The following is a 16,091-nucleotide window of genomic DNA, read 5'->3' on the forward strand; positions in this document are numbered from 1 at the left end:
TAGAACTCCTAGTCGTATAGAAAAAACTATGCAATGGGTTGCACAGCTTTCTTTTGATGTGCAACAAAACAAACGGCGTGCTACATAAGGAGAAAACCTAGACTTTTACAGGCTCACAGCATTGAGGGTCTTTCTAGAGAGCCACAAATCTGTAACTGGGTTTGAAAAGAAGACAGTGGGTCCAGAGAATATGTGAAGGGGAGCTATGTTTGGAAGATGGATGTTTACGGCAAATGCAGAGGATCGTGCTTGGTAGTGTGCTGTGTAAGTTCTTAATGCCATGATGTTGTCTCTTCTTCCTTCTCCTATCCCACTCGCCCCCTTTGTTTTCCATATGCTTCTTGAGTTTTTCCAGAGAGGGCTTGTTATTAGCAGATATTGATATTTCGTGAAAAGATGTGATAGTGTAAGGCAAGAAACGCTCCGAGTTGTCGGTACTGCTTGTGGAGTGTTACTGATATTCTTTTTATTTTGGCCTCGTACACAACAAAAGGTATTTAAACATAAATGAGGCAGCGGAACAAGAAGGAAGGTGGACCGGACAACTGTTATTTTGTGGCATCATCTCATTACCATCTTCCTGTAATTGAGGCCATTACTCTCTCGCTCATGCTCTCCCTGCTGCAGACGGGTCAGGATAGCTCCGGTTAGACACAAAGATGTCCCTGAACTCTGGCTTCTCAGGGGGGAAATGAAGCTAGCAGTTGCTGGTGGAACCCCAGAGGAGGTGAACAGACTGAGAGCCCAGGGATCACATCCTACATGTGTTTCCTACATTTAAAATTAGACTCCAGTCAACAGGACTTGCCTTACTTGAGAAACCTATCAGAAAGTTAATTGAATTAATGTGTTGCATTGCTTGATGGGGTGTGAGCTGTCTTGTGAATTGATGCAGTCATACCAGGGAGTAGGATGAGCATTCCTGTTGAGTTGGGTGCCAGAGAGTGACGGAGAGAAGGATGTCTCATTACATCGCATACTAATAACACGCATGCCAGTACAACGCGGGTATTACTACGCGATGTCAATGACAAAGACATGCCATTACATCGCATACTTTTACCACGAGTATGCCTTTACCATGCATGCCATTACAACGCAAAGGCATGCGTGGTAAAGGTATACTCGTAGTTAAAGTTTGAAAGGCAATTGACAACCCTACTCCTACACAACACACTACTCCCACCCCTACACTACCCCTGACTCTAAAACACTACGACACTACAACACTACCCATGCAACTCCCACCCCTACATTACCCCTAACCCGAAGACACTACAACACTACCCACACTACTCCCACCCCTACACTACCCCTAACCCTAAAACACTACTACACTACAACACTACCCAGGGGGGGTGGTGCTACTGATCGAAGAGCCAGGTCTTGAGAAGTCATCTGAGGGCCAGGAGGTCTTGGATCTGCCGTAGGTTGGTGGGGAGGGTGTTCCAGGTCTTGGCAGCGAGGTGGGAGAAGGATCTGCCGCCGCCGGTTATTTTTCAGATGTGTTGCGCTGTGGCGAGGGCGAGACCGGCGGAGCGGAGCTTGTGGGTAGGGGCGTAGAAGCGGAGTAGTTTGTTGAGGTACGCTGGGCCAGCGTTGTGGAGGGCCATGTGTGCGTGGATGAGGAGCTTGAAGGTTATCCTCTTGTTGACGGGGAGCCAGTGTAGTTCTCTCAGGTGGGGTGTGATGTGGCGGGGGATGTCGAGGTTCAGTCGTGCCGAGGCGTTCTGGATACGTTGCAGCCGTCTCAGGAGCTTGTTTGACGTTCCTGCGTATAGGGCATTTCCGTAGTCCAGCCTACTGGAGACGAGGGCCTGGGTTACTGTTCTTCTCGTTTCGGTGGGGATCCACTTGAAGATTCTGCGGAGCATTCGTAGGGTGTTGAAGCAGGATGAGGAGACGGCGTTGACCTGATTGGTCATGGAGAGGGTGAGACGAGGATGACCCCCAGGTTGCGCGCGTGGTCAGTGGGTGTCGGGGCTGTTCCCAACGATGTTGTCCCATGCTGAAGGGGTGGAGCCGAGGATGAGGACCTCCGTCTTGTCAGAGTTCAGCTTCAGTCGGCTGTTCCTCATCCATTCGGCGACGGCCTTCATTCCTTCGTGGAGATTGGTTTTGGCGCTGTGAGGGTCTTTGGTGAGGGAGATGATCAGCTGGGTGTCGTCTGCGTAGGAGATGATGTTGAGGTTGTGCTGGCGGGCGACATAGGTGAGGGGTGCCATGTAAATGTTGAACAGTGTTGGGCTGAAGGAGGAGCCCTGGGGTACGCCGCAGAATATCTTGGTGGCGGTGGTGCTGAAGTGGGGGAGGCGGACGCTCTGTGTTCTGCCGGAGAGGAAGGATGTGGTCCAGTTTAGGGCCTTCTCTTGGATCCCGGCGTTGTGTAGGCGTGTTCGTAGTGTCTGGTGGCAGACTGTGTTGAAGGCGGCTGACAGGTCCAAGAGTATGACGGCTGCTGTTTCTCCGTTGTCGATCAGGGTCCTGATGTCGGTGGCGGCGATGAGGGCGGTTTCGGTGCTGTGGTTGCTGCGGAAACCGGACTGGGATGGGTCCAGGATGTTGTCGTCCTCGAGGTAGCGGGTCAGTTGCTTGTTGACTATTTTCTCAGTGACTTTCGCCGGGAACGGGAGCAAGGAGATGGGCCAGAAGTTCTTGAGGTCCTTGGGGTCCGCCTTTGGTTTCTTGAGTAAGGCGTTGATCTCAGCATGCTTCCAGCTCTCTGGGAAGGTTGCTGTCTCGAAGGAGGTGTTGATGACTTTCCAGAGGTGGGGTGCGATGATTATGCTGGCTTTGTTGAAGACGTGGTGTGGGCATGGGTCAGACGGGGATCCAGAGTGGGCGGAGTTCGTGGTTTTGATGGTGTCCTCGTTGACGTCGGACCATGCGTTCAGGCGGCAGGTGATAGCTGCAGTGGGGGTCTCGGAGGTTGGCGGGGTGGTCGTGGCGTTGAAGCTATCGTGGATGTCTGCGATCTTGCGGTGGAAGTAGGTGGCCAGTGAGTCGCACAGTCCTGCGAGGGGGAGATGTCGTTGTTGTTGGAGCTGGGGTTCGAGAGTTCCTTCACGATGTTAAAGAGCTCTTTGCTGTTGTGTGCGCTATTATCCAGGCGGACCTTGAATGCTGTCCTCTTGGCGGTTCTGATGAGTTGATGGTGTCTGCGAGTGGCGTTCTTGAGGGCTGTGTGGCTGTCTGCTGATCGTTCGCGGGGCCAGTTCTTCTCCAGTTTCCGGCAAGTATGCTTGGAGGCCTGGAGGTCTTCAGTGAACCAGGTGGCTTTCTTGCTGGTGTGGCTGTTGGAGGGTGTCTTGAGCGGGGCGTGGGTGTTGGCGCAGTCGTTGATCCACTGTCGGAGGTTGAGAACGGTGGTATCGGGTTCGGTGGGGTAGGCTGGTGGGCTCTGGGCGAGGGCGGTAGCTAGCTGCTCTTCGGTGACTTTTCCCCAGCAGCGACGAGGCACCTGTTGGTTGTGGCGATGTGCGGTGGGCTTCCTGAAGGTAAAGTGGACGCAGCGGGGGTCGGTCCAGTGGGGTTCTGAGATGTGGTTGAAGGAGATGTGGGGGCTAGCGGAGAAGATGGGGTCTAGCGTGTGACCGGCGACGTGGGTGGGTGTTGTTACAACCTGTCTGAGTCCGAGGTTGTCGATCAGGGTGGTGGAGTTGACGTTGTTGTTGTTCTCGAGGTGGAAGTTCAGGTCCCCAAGGAGGATGTAATCTGTGGAGGCGAGGGCATAGGTGCTGATAAGTTAGGTGATGGAGTCGCTGAACTGTGGTCTGGGTCCAGGGGGTCTGTAGATGAGGGTTCCTCTGAGGGTGGTGTGGGGTCGGTGTGAATCTGGAAGTGCAGGTGTTCGGCAGTGCTGAGGGTGTTGTCGGTGCTGGTCGAGACTCTGAGGATGTTCTTGTGGACGATGGCAATTCCACCTCCTGTTCCTTTGGTTCGGTCTCTGCAGGCGATCTTGTAGCCTTCCGGGATGGCTATGGCGATGTCAGGTGCTGAGGTGGGGGTCAGCCAGGTCTCTGTTAGGAAGGCGACGTCTGGGGCGGTTGAGTCGAGGAGGTCCCAGATTTGGATGGCGTGTTTGCGGGCGGAGCAAGGGTTGAGGAGGATGCATCTCAGGTGGTTGGGTTTGTTGGTTGGTGGTTTCGTGGGTTGGATACTGGTGAAGCTGCAGTTCCGGCAGGTGAAGGGCCCTTTGGTGCGCTTCGGGGAAAACGTAAATGTAAATGTCAAGGTATTTGTAGAGCGCACTGCCACCAAGTGGTTTCCTGGCGCTTTTACTCATACCGCTGTGGAACCCTTCTTGGCTTACCCTGTGAAGTGTCCACTCCTGGGCACCGAATGCAAAGTTGGTCGCGATGTTCCTATGGGTAGAAGAAGGTGTTGGTACAGACTGTAGTGCAGGTGGATTAGAACAGGGTAGCCTGGTGGTCACCCTGGGAATCCATTTTGTTGGATTTAATGCCCTCACACACCCTTTCAGGTATCATGCTTCATCATTTGGGCCTGCTCCTCATTGGGTCGGCGGTGCAATACCCAACGGGCACCCCCAGGATGAAGCCAGGCATCCTAGCGCTGTTGGGGCCGGTGTGGAGGTTAAGCAAGCTATTGCCTAGAGTTGCAGCGTGGGGCCCATGATTAGAATAGGCACCGAGGCGAGAATTGTCAGATCCGAGGAAATTGAGCCCAAGACCCGCCGTGACGGGAATTGAACCCTGGTCCCGGGCCAGAACTCTGCATCAGGGTCTGCCGCTCTAACCATTGAGCCACACTCCTCCACCCCGGTAGCAGGTGTATTCTCGTCCGGGGTTGAGTGTGTGGAGGGTGCTATTGTCGTAGTGTAGTCAGGTGTCTTCGGGGGCCAGGGGTTCTGGCGCTGGGCGTGGTCCATGCGCGGACGGGCACAGACGGGCTTGCCTCAGGCGCATCTATGGCGCGCCAGCGGCGCGGCCGCCATATTAGGGGGTGTGGGAGGGAGGAGCAGCTGGGAGGTGGGAGCGGGGTGGCGAATGGTAGAGCGGGGGGCAGGGCCGCAGGGAGGCAGCGACGGGACGGCGAGATACAGAAGGCAAAAGGGGCGGGGAAGGGGTGCTAAACAGTCAACAAGGCAGGGCACTAAAACACTACAACACTACCCACACTACTCCCACACCTACACTACCCCTAACCCTAAAACACTACAACACGTCCCACACTACTCCCACCCCTACACTACCCCTAAAACACTACTACACTACCCATGCTACTCTCACCCCTACACTACCCTAAAACACTTCAACACTACCCACACTACTCCCACCCCTACACTACCCCTAACCCTAAAACACTACAACACTACGTACACTACTCCCACCCCTACACTACCCTAAACCACTACTACACTACAACACAACTCACACTACTCCCACCCCACCCTAAAACACTTCAACACCACCCACACTATTCCCATACATTACCCCTAACCCTAAAACACTACGACACTACAATACTACCCACACTACTCCCACCCCACCATAAACCCTAAAACACTACTACACTACAACACTACCTAAACTTCTCCCACCCCTACACTACCCCTAACCTTAAAACACTTCTACACTACAACACTACTCACACTACTTCCACCCCTACACTACCCTAAACCCTAAAACACTACAACACTACCCACACTAGTCTCACCCCTACATTACCCCTAACCCTAAAACACTACGACACTACAACCCTACCCACACTACTCCCACCCCTACACTACCATAAACCCTAAAACACTACTACACTACATTACGCCCACCCCTACACTACCCCTAACCCTAAAACAGTACGACACTACAACACAACCCACACTACTCCCCCCCCACACTACCCCTAACCCTAAAACACCACGACACTAAAACACTATGTACACTACTCCCACCCCTACACTACCCTGAACCCTAAAACACTACTACACTACAACACAACCCACACTACTCCCACCTCTACACTACCCTAAAACACTACTACACTACCCACACTACTCCCACCCCTACACTACCCCTAACCCTAAAACGCTACGTCACTACAACACTACCAACACTACTCCCACCCCTACACTACCATAAACCCTAAAACACTACTACACTACATTACCCCCACTAACCCCACCCCTACACTACCCCAAACCCTAAAACACTACAAGACTACCCACACTACTCCCAACCTACTACACTACCCCTAACCCTAAAACACTACTACACTACAGCACTACCCACACTAATCCCACCCCTACACTAGCCTAAACCGTAAAACACTACAACACTACCCACACTATTCCCGCCCCTACATGACCCTAACCCTAAAACACTACAACACAACCCACACATCCTCCCCCTACACTACCCCTAACCCTAACCCTAAAACACTACGGTGCTACAGCACTACCTACACTACTCCCACCCCTACATGACCCTAGCCCTTAAACACTGACACTACAACACAACCCACACTGATCCCTCCTCCCCACACTACCCCCTCCCCCCACACTACCCCTAACCCTAAAACACTACAGCACTACAACACTACCCACGCTGCTCCCACACCTACACTACCCTAAAGCACTACTACACTACAACACTACCCACACTACTCCCACACCTTCACTACCCTAAACCCTAAAACACTACGACACTACAACACTACTCCCACCCCTACACTACCCTAAACCCTAAAACACTACTACACTACCCACACTACTCCCACCCCTACACTACCCCTAACCCTAAAACAATACAACACTACCCTAAACCACTACCCCCACCCCAAGCACAATCAGCCTTACATCTTTCCTTGTGGTTCCAGCGTCTCCGTCTCTGCTTCCGGGTCCTGCTTCCTGCGTCGTCAGAGGTGCACATCGTTGTGAGGAAACTGAGTTTCCTCACAACGACATGGATAGCCATTACATCGCATCCATTGTAATGGTATGCGTAGCTTTTACTACTCGTTGTAACATCGCATGCGTTGTAACGTATGCGATGTAATAGCAACGCGTAGTAAAAGTGGCGTTGTAATGGCTGTTCCCCAACGGAGGGGAGGATAGAGGACTGTACTGTAGTTGAACAAGCAGAAAGTGGTTGTGTATCCTCATTGTAAAACAGGAGTGTGCCTAATATTATTATAATCCAAGAATACTTACAAATGGCAGTTAGAGGAATTGGAAAGTGGTGTGGTGTGTTGATTGACAGCTCAATTGCAACAACCTAGAGGATTCCTAGATGCATTATTTTTGTTGTAATTTACTTAAAATTCATAAAAGACAACATTTTGAGATGTGTACCTATTTCATTATATCACATCAATTATATTTGCTCTACTTAGGAGCGAGTTCATAACTGTGGAAAAAGCTCTGCAAACAACTATTCATGAGACAACAGTTGTGCTTGCGTTCTTCCTGTCCGAGCCATAAAAGCCATATTGGGCTCAATGAGACCCTTATCATGCAACACGAAACACCATCTCGCTATGCTCGGGCTACTGAGTGAACAGAGGGCCATCCTTCCTTTGTTACACTTCTTACAGATACAGGTGTGGAGAGAATTCTTGAGGCATGTACAGTTAAACTCAGAGGTACCTTTCTAGTTTCAGTCCAACTCAGAGGCTGGCAGCTGGTAACACAGATCCAGGTCTGTAACATAATTACAAAACACACACTATTTAAATGAGGGTCCGAGGGCTAATTTAATGACTCTGAACTGGACACATGCCCCCAACATAAGACTTACTACAACAAAAGGTATCCAGGAGTCACACCCATGTTTTTGTACTTTAGACTGGCCACCATATGACCTACAATTTAAATTGTAAGTTAAATACTATTTGTATATAACTACCATTCAACCACTCATACATTTGACATACAACCAAGGTAGGAATTTTTCCCATCAGTTGCCGTACTGTACCACCACTATCACATCATTTGGGTCCTCCTTACCCAGGAGTTAGTACGAAGACAGTCACACTAGTTGAAAAGTGAGGACTGTGTGAGTGAGGAGACTGGTGTTAATCGTTTCACTGGGTGGTGTCAGTATGGTGTTGGTGTGATATTTACAACTGAAAGAAAGCAGTGCATGTGAAAAAGGGTGTGGTGAGTAAAATTAGATGGAACTGAGTAGAATAAGTGTTTTATTGTTTTCTCTCAGACCCCTAAGTTTAAAAACAAGTGAACAGTGAAAAGTAGATTTGACATAATATCTACTCAGCAAGTGGTCGACATGTTTCTGCATATAAATGGAATTTATCCTATGCATTCATCAGGACCTCGAAGTTGCTACTGCTTGCATAACTTAGTGATAAAGAAATAAAGAAATAAAAGGGAAAAATATCACCTGTTTGTCAGGTGTTAATTCTCCACCACAATCTAAAACAGTCATATGGATAAGGAAAGAAAAAAGAGAAAAACAAGCATATTTGTCACAGAATGCACTCCTTAGTAGCGATATTCTTGTGGTCATGTACATACAAATTGATTGACATGATATCACTCACCCAGTTGCTGTGGGGATGGCGCCTCACCTCACCTGGCTGCAGCTCAGGTAAATAAGGAGCACCGCTCTGTTCAGCAAAATACAATCCTAGAAACACTCAACCAATTCAAATCAAGGCAAGATTTCAGATGAGAATTGTCTTAATTCTTATGTTTAAAAATACATGTGCGGATAAATCAACTTATCCCGAGTCCTTACTGATCGAGCGAGTGGGGGGCTCGTGGATACAATGTTAATTCTTAGTTCTATTATATCTTAACTAGAACAGATCACTGTGTAGAAGTGAATCACTGTGTAGAAATAGTATTGTGTTTTACACAGAACCCGTTACGAGTCATCAGATTGAAAACATGTATCGTCTCTGCCACAGACTTAAAATGACACGGTAATAATCGTGTGGGCGTTTGCGAGTAAACCGCCCGGGCGTTTAATGTTAGAAAGCCGCGGGATCGTATTCTGTTTAACGTGGCACCAAATGTGAGCCGCTCATTGAAGTGGCCGGCACTGCTGCCAGCGAGAGAAACTCTCAACCGCTTACCTCTCCGTCGGTGTCTCCCAACGTCCCTCTGGGCTATTCTGGGGAGGCACCGAGCGGAAGAAAAGGCGGGTATTTCAACAGCGACATACAAGTGTGATGGTTTCTGGGAATGGTAGTTTCCATTCTTTGTGTTAACGGAAAAATTGCGAACACTTTAATTTTTACCCGTTTAGTTGTTATTTTAAACGTATTCATAGTGTATAACGAAAGGACCTCTTTTTTATAATTAAATCAAAGCAGAATCTTGACTTATTGTATTTTTGCAATGTACGTATCATAGGTAGTAAAACAGTGTAGACATCAAGGAATGTGTGTCATGGATGGTACAAAGATGTAGATTTCCAGAAGTATCTTGTTTACACCCATTCATTTAAGGAAAAATGCTCCCATATAACATCAGAAACTGTTATAGTGACATCCAAGGTATGGGTTCATTAAGACCCTCCTTGTCACTGTTCAATTTATAGACCCACTTCTGTTTAATTTTAAACAGAAATTTGCCTATGTCTGGACAGTGGTCTGGTATATTGGGTTGTTCCAGTATGGTCCATGTGAAATCATTGGGGCCATGTCCCTTTTCCAAAAAGTGAGCTGTTAGGCGTGTCGATGCCGCAAACAGGCGACACGCCTAACAGCTCACTTTTTGGAAACAAGATACTTCTGGAAATCTACATCTTTGTACCATCCATGACACACATTCCTTGATGTCTACACTGTTTTACTACCTATGATACGTACATTGCAAAAATACAATAAGTCAAGATTCTGCTTTGCTTTAATTATAAAAAAGAGGTCCTTTCGTTATACACTATGAATACGTTTAAAATAACAACTAAAACGGGTAAAAATTAAAGTGTTCGACATTTTTCCGTTAACACAAAGAATGGAAACTACCATTCCCAGAAACCATCACACTTGTATGTCGCTGTTGAAATACCCGCCTTTTCTTCCGCTCGGTGCCTCCCCAGAATAGCCCAGAGGGACGTTGGGAGACACCGACGGAGAGGTAAGCGGTTGAGAGTTTCTCTCGCTGGCAGCAGTGCCGGCCACTTCAATGAGCGGCTCACATTTGGTGCCACGTTAAACAGAATACGATCCCGCGGCTTTCTAACATTAAACGCCCGGGCGGTTTACTCGCAAACGCCCACACGAAAATTACCGTGTCATTTTAAGTCCGTGGCAGGGACGATACATGTTTTGAATCTGATGACTCGTAACGGGTTCTGTGTAAAACACAATACTATTTCTACACAGTGATTCACTTCTACACAGTGATCTGTTCTAGTTAAGATATAATAGAACTAAGAATTAACATTGTATCCACGAGCCCCCCACTCGCTCGATCAGTAAGGACTCGGGATAAGTTGATTTATCCACACATGTATTTTTAAACGTAAGAATTAAGACAATTCTCATCTGAAATCTTGCCTTGATTTGAATTGGTTGAGTGTTTCTATGATTGTATTTTGCTAAACAGAGCGGTGCTCCTTATTTACCTGAGCTGCAGCCAGGTGAGGTGAGGCGCCATCCCCACAGCAACTGGGTGAGTGATATCATGTCAATCAATTTGTATGTACATGACCACAAGAATATCGCTACTAAGGAGTGCATTCTGTGACAAATATGCTTGTTTTTCTCTTTTTTCTTTCCTTATCCATATGACTGTTTTAGATTGTGGTGGAGAATTAACACCTGACAAACGGGTGATATTTTTCCCTTTTATTTCTTTATTTCTTTATCACTAAGTTATGCAAGCAGTGGCAACATCGAGGTCCTGATGAATGCATAGGATAAATTCCATTTATATGCAGAAACATGTCGACCACTTGCTGAGTAGATAGTATGTCAAATCTACTTTTCACTGTTCACTTGTTTTTAAACTTAGGGGTCTGAGAGAAAACAATAAAACACTTATTCTACTCAGTTCCATCTAATTTTACTCACCACACCCTTTTTCACATGCACTGCTTTCTTTCAGTTGTAAATATCACACCAACACCATACTGACACCACCCAGTGAAACGATTAACATCAGTCTCCTCACTCACACAGTCCTCACTTTTCAACTAGTGTGACTGTCTTCGTACTAACTCCTGGGTAAGGAGGACCCAAATGATGTGATAGTGGTGGTACAGAACGGCAACTGATGGGAAAAATTCCTACCTTGGTTGTATGTCAAATGTATGAGTGGTTGAATGGTATTTATATACAAATAGTATTTAACTCACAATTTAAATTGTAGGTCATCTGTAACATAATTAGCCTCTCAGTGCAGTAAGTTTAGTGCTGCAGTACAAGAAGTCAATGGTGTTCTGTGCCTTTACAAAAATCGTCTAGAAGAGCATCCCAACCCCACCCACTCCTTGCCTGTCAATATAGCTGGAGGTTGGAGAGGGTAGTGGGTTGCCATCACATCTGTAGGACAAATAACTTGACAGCTGCTATCCGTGGCCCAGGTTTCAGCTTTGGATTACGACAGCTTTCAGGAGCAGTGGAGATCCTTCCATATGATGACGCCGGATCCCGTGGATGGGAGATGGGGAGACCTACATAGATATCTGCTGGTTTTGATTCATAAGGCCACATTTGGGAAAGGCCTTCAAAACGTCACGCAGTTGATGCCTTGTATTTTATGATCCTTTGTGTTTCTCATGGGCAGAAAAAGCATGTAGTACTCCTTTCCAATTCCCAATAACGTGCGTGCATTGTGTAGTTCAAAATCTGGTGTGACCGGGATGGGCCAGCAAAACATTGTGTAAGCTTGCCCCCACGCTCTCTCCCGAACTCATCTGTTCTGCCAGTAATGCATGTATCAGTTCTCAAAGATCCGCACCTGGCCACAACCTCAAAACTCCCTCTTTTACGCTTTCTAGCTAAGGAAACTGTGACCATGACCAGTTCCATCCCTGTGCAAGGTCCCTCACACCAGGAAGATGGCCATATTTGCTTGTTGTACTAGTCTGAATCCAACATTCTGCATGGGGAGCAGTCTTTCAGAAACTTCTTAGGGAGATGGACATAAAATTGTTGATTTTACCACCACCACCACATCAGATTAGGGACAACTCAATATGGTTCAACCCTGTTTTTAATTTAGTGAAATGTGCGCTTCAATAAAAACAGTGGTGGGGAAAGAACCTCTATTTGAAAAAATATGAATTCCATTTTAAAGAAGCAGACGTGATGCGCTAAATCATTTTTTTACGTTAATATAGTTTCACCAAGAATGGTCATATGATGTGACCTTGGCATTGCTAGCTCATAACAAATAAATGGAAAAGGGAGGAGGTCAAGAATGCAGCCGAGTGGAAAACATAGGGGTCCTCTTTAGTGTTGAGGCCGAGTCAGTCGTCTTCCTGTAGGTTAGCCCTCTTTTAGACACTTGCCTAATTGTACATTCTTGTTGCCATATCACAAGTAGGTGTATGTCTGCTTTCTAGGTAATTGCCCAAGTCTGACTTGTAATTAGTAATGGCCATGGATCTCAAGGTGAGCTTTATTTACTGTGTTCATTTTTGATTGAGGAGGAGTTACTTCAATGCGACTTTTGTAAATGAGCAATGCTAAGTATCCATGGTGTGATTTCTTCTCATGTAGGAAAACACTACAGCCAGTAAAGCAGAACTTTGTGAGCTGGCCCAGTATCTGGGCAGAGTTGATCCATGGTACGAAAGCAACATCAACCCTCTATGTGACATGATCCCCAAACTTGCGAACATGGTAGGAGAGCTCATCATTTCTCATTTTCTTGCATTTGTTTGTTGCATGTCGACCATTTCTTTGTCATTTGTGCCACACACCTCAATCACCTCTTTATAATTGCATATATAACAGCATTAAACACACGTCACAACTATCGACAGTCACAGTACACTATATTTTTTCTGGTTTACTCACTTGCTATGCTAATATTTCTGAGCCCCCAACCCCCTTGCTTGAGAAGGAATGTTTCTATAAGCTTTGCTATTTTCCTATTTGGTATTTCAGAGTTTCATGTAGCACTGTGCTCTCAATGGAGTTTATTCTGAATATTGTGTACAAGAGGAAAGTCCAATCGGCATGATGATGGAGAAGTTAGTCTACCTATTAAGAGGACCGCTCCTGTTGGATATTTGTTAATCACTACTCTAGCATGTCAATCAATCAAGTAGTATTTATAGAGAGCTGCTTATCGCCCCCAAGGGTATCCAGGCTCTTGCTGCAGGTCTCATTCGAAGAGCAAAGTCTTTGAACCCCTTCCTGAAGTCGGTCAGCGAGGTGGAGTTGCGGAGGTGGGGGTCCAGGCTTTGGCGGTGAGTTCGGAGAAGGGGCTTCCTCCAGTGCGGCAGTGGCATGAGTGACTTCAATTGTAGGCACTTGCAACAATCCGGTCTTCAACCCTTTTCTTCATTCCCTTTAATTTGGCTCAGGCCTAAAGTTTTGTTTTAGTGCTTTCTTTAACCAGTTGTTTTAATCACTCTTACAGCCTCTGTCCCCTTTAGACCTGTGTATCTTGCCATTGAATGGTACTGGACCAAGAGTATAGCACATTGAAATGAAAGGAGCCAGAGCACTTACGGCTGGGTTGCACCTACACACTCAGCATAGATCCTCTCCCTTTAACCTTATTTTCTTCACCTTCTGAAAATGGCATACCACTCTTTTCTGTTTTGAGCAGGGTGTTCATTTCTATTTTATGTACTCCTGATATACTTCGGATCGGTTGGAGGTGAGACACGGGTGGTGAAATGAGTTGCCTGTTTATTAATTCTCTGATATTTGAAAGCTAAATTAGTCCTTGTATTTAATTTCAGCATTGAATGCGGGTTCTGAACCCACATGTATCTTAAGCAGACACTGTGGATCACCCTAGTGTTTCTAGAATTTGCCAGAGGCATTTGCTGAGAAGTCCTACCAGCCCCAACCTGAAGCTGCTGTTGCAAGTGCTATGGAGGACTTGGCTGCTCAAGGCAACACCCAGCTGATGACAGACTTTGGCACTCAATCATCTTTGTGCTGCCTGTTCATTAGCCTAGATGATGGCTTACTGCTTGCCTGCTGGGGGTAAATTCACCCCTAAAGCTTTTTTTGTACTGGGCTTGTTTCTTTTGGCCTCCTTGACATGGCTATCATGCCGGGGGGAACAGAGGCAAGCATTGAGGGATCTGAAACCATGAGCTGAAGGTGGAAGAAGAGCACATTTTGGACCTTTTGGCCTTGATTCACTGTGGTACTTGAAACTGCTATGACGTGTTTCAGTGAAGTCCCGGTAGATACTTAAGTGTCTTTACTGACAGTGATATTGTCGGCATCTCTGATTTTATTAGTTCACTTATAACTATAAGTAATAAAGTTACATACTTGTTGAATTTTTTATATAAAATTTGAATGTAGTAGGGAAGCGTGGATAGGAAGATGGAATATGTAATATTTTTTAGGTTTAATTATTACATTTTGTGTTAGTGTAGCTGTTAGGTAGTGGGTTTTTGTTCAGCTTGGAATAAAGTCAAATTAACTTTATTCCGGCCACCAGGGCCATAAAAGTATACATAAAATACACAATCAATAGCTAAAATCCAGTATAATCGAGTTAAAAGATCAAATTCATACCTAAAAAGGAGATTCATACCGAAAATGATAAATAAAATAAAATAAGACAAATCGATTGAGAGGGTGCCAGGCGGTCACAGGCAACACCAGCAGAAGAAACAGTACATCGTGAAAGAGCAATTCAGGATCCAAGTGCGATGACTGCACAAATGACCATCCGCAGATAATAAAAAGGGCACCCAATGCAAAGTGGAACAAGGGACTGAGCAGAAGTGACTTCCCTAGCTAGCACTGTTGGTAAGAAAGAGTCTTCCTTCTTAACATCCACATAGCTCCCAAATACTAAGCGTGGGCAGTTAATTCCGCTCCGCCAGCAGAGTTTGCGGAGATTTAGAACTCTGCACTCCATTTGGAGTGCGAAGTTTGCAAAAACTACACTCGAAGCAGAGCGGAGTTTACAGGTGCCAGTAGTGGGGGAGTGACTAGACGTGCCTCCCAAATGGTGACTATCGGTGGCGGCGTATCTAGCCCTAAGTGTCTCCTTGGCTCCTGCTCACACACTCCCGCGGATAGAAGAAGGCAGCAGAACTGACTGAGGCTTGAACCCAGAGCACACTGAGATTCTTGCTGAGTTGGGGTTAGCTGCTGCACTAAGCTGGCTGAAGCTCCTGTATTCCGACTTCCAAGCCGGAGCTGCGGGGGCTCAGGCCAAATACCTGTTGACCGCACAGGCATATAGAGGCCGGTAGTCTGATCTGAAGATTCGCAGAGTTGTTGAATGCCTGCGTGTTCCCAGTTACTTGCAGATGGGTGATAGCCAGAACCCGCGAGGGCGTACATAGATAGGCAAGGCATGCAAAGAAAACATGAGAAAACGTTTCTTTGGAATATTTACACACTGGACAATCATAAGCGGACCATTTAGAAGTGAATTGTTTTAGCGGTAGTGCTCCCACTCTGAACTGGAAGTATAACTTCTTGTCCATTGGCACAATGATAGTCCTAGAACAGCTCAAGGCAACAGGAAGACTTGAACTTGTGAAACTCTTGTGACAAGGTGGCACTGGCAGCTTTTCAATTATCGTTGGCCATTGTACTGAGCCAGACTGTTGCTTCAGGGACTCTTTAAAAGGAAAGTGGCCATCATCAGGTGTCTCCCATAAATTCGGCATTTCATGGGAAAAGAGCATCCTTTTGATGTGCGAAAACCTGGCAATCTTATTAAAGCAGGCTGCCTTGATAACATCCTGCAATGAGGCCGTGTAGTGGGCAAGCTCAGGAGTGTTCCAGGCTCTTCTAGAATACAGGAGAGGGTACAACCTAGCTTTGCCGTCTAACCTTTTCACACCCAGGTCTAGAGATAGGGGATATGAAGGGGTGCTGGGAGATAAAAGGGCAGGGTATGCTAATTGTGGTGTTGTCACTGGATAACAGGACAACTGAAACATTTGAAAATGACAGACTTGAATGTAATGCATGTTAAATTTGACTTGCTTAGTGTCAAG

The 16,091-nt window shown here is 46.8% G+C and overlaps 1 protein-coding gene across 2 annotated transcripts in view; it reads left to right on the forward strand.

Moving 5' to 3' along the window:
• The window catches only part of PIK3R6 (phosphoinositide-3-kinase regulatory subunit 6), a 688,429-nt gene that overhangs the window by 515,704 nt on the left and 156,634 nt on the right, over positions 1 to 16,091 (forward strand). For both annotated transcript variants that reach the window (XM_086930633.1, XM_086930634.1), the window contains exon 14: positions 12,655 to 12,777. In XM_086930633.1, the coding sequence (XP_086786759.1) occupies positions 12,655 to 12,777 (123 nt within the window). The remainder of the gene's footprint in view (positions 1 to 12,654; positions 12,778 to 16,091) is intronic.

This window comes from Lissotriton vulgaris, chromosome 7 (genome assembly GCF_964263255.1).
Source record: "Lissotriton vulgaris chromosome 7, aLisVul1.2, whole genome shotgun sequence".
Taxonomy (NCBI): domain Eukaryota; kingdom Metazoa; phylum Chordata; class Amphibia; order Caudata; family Salamandridae; genus Lissotriton; species Lissotriton vulgaris.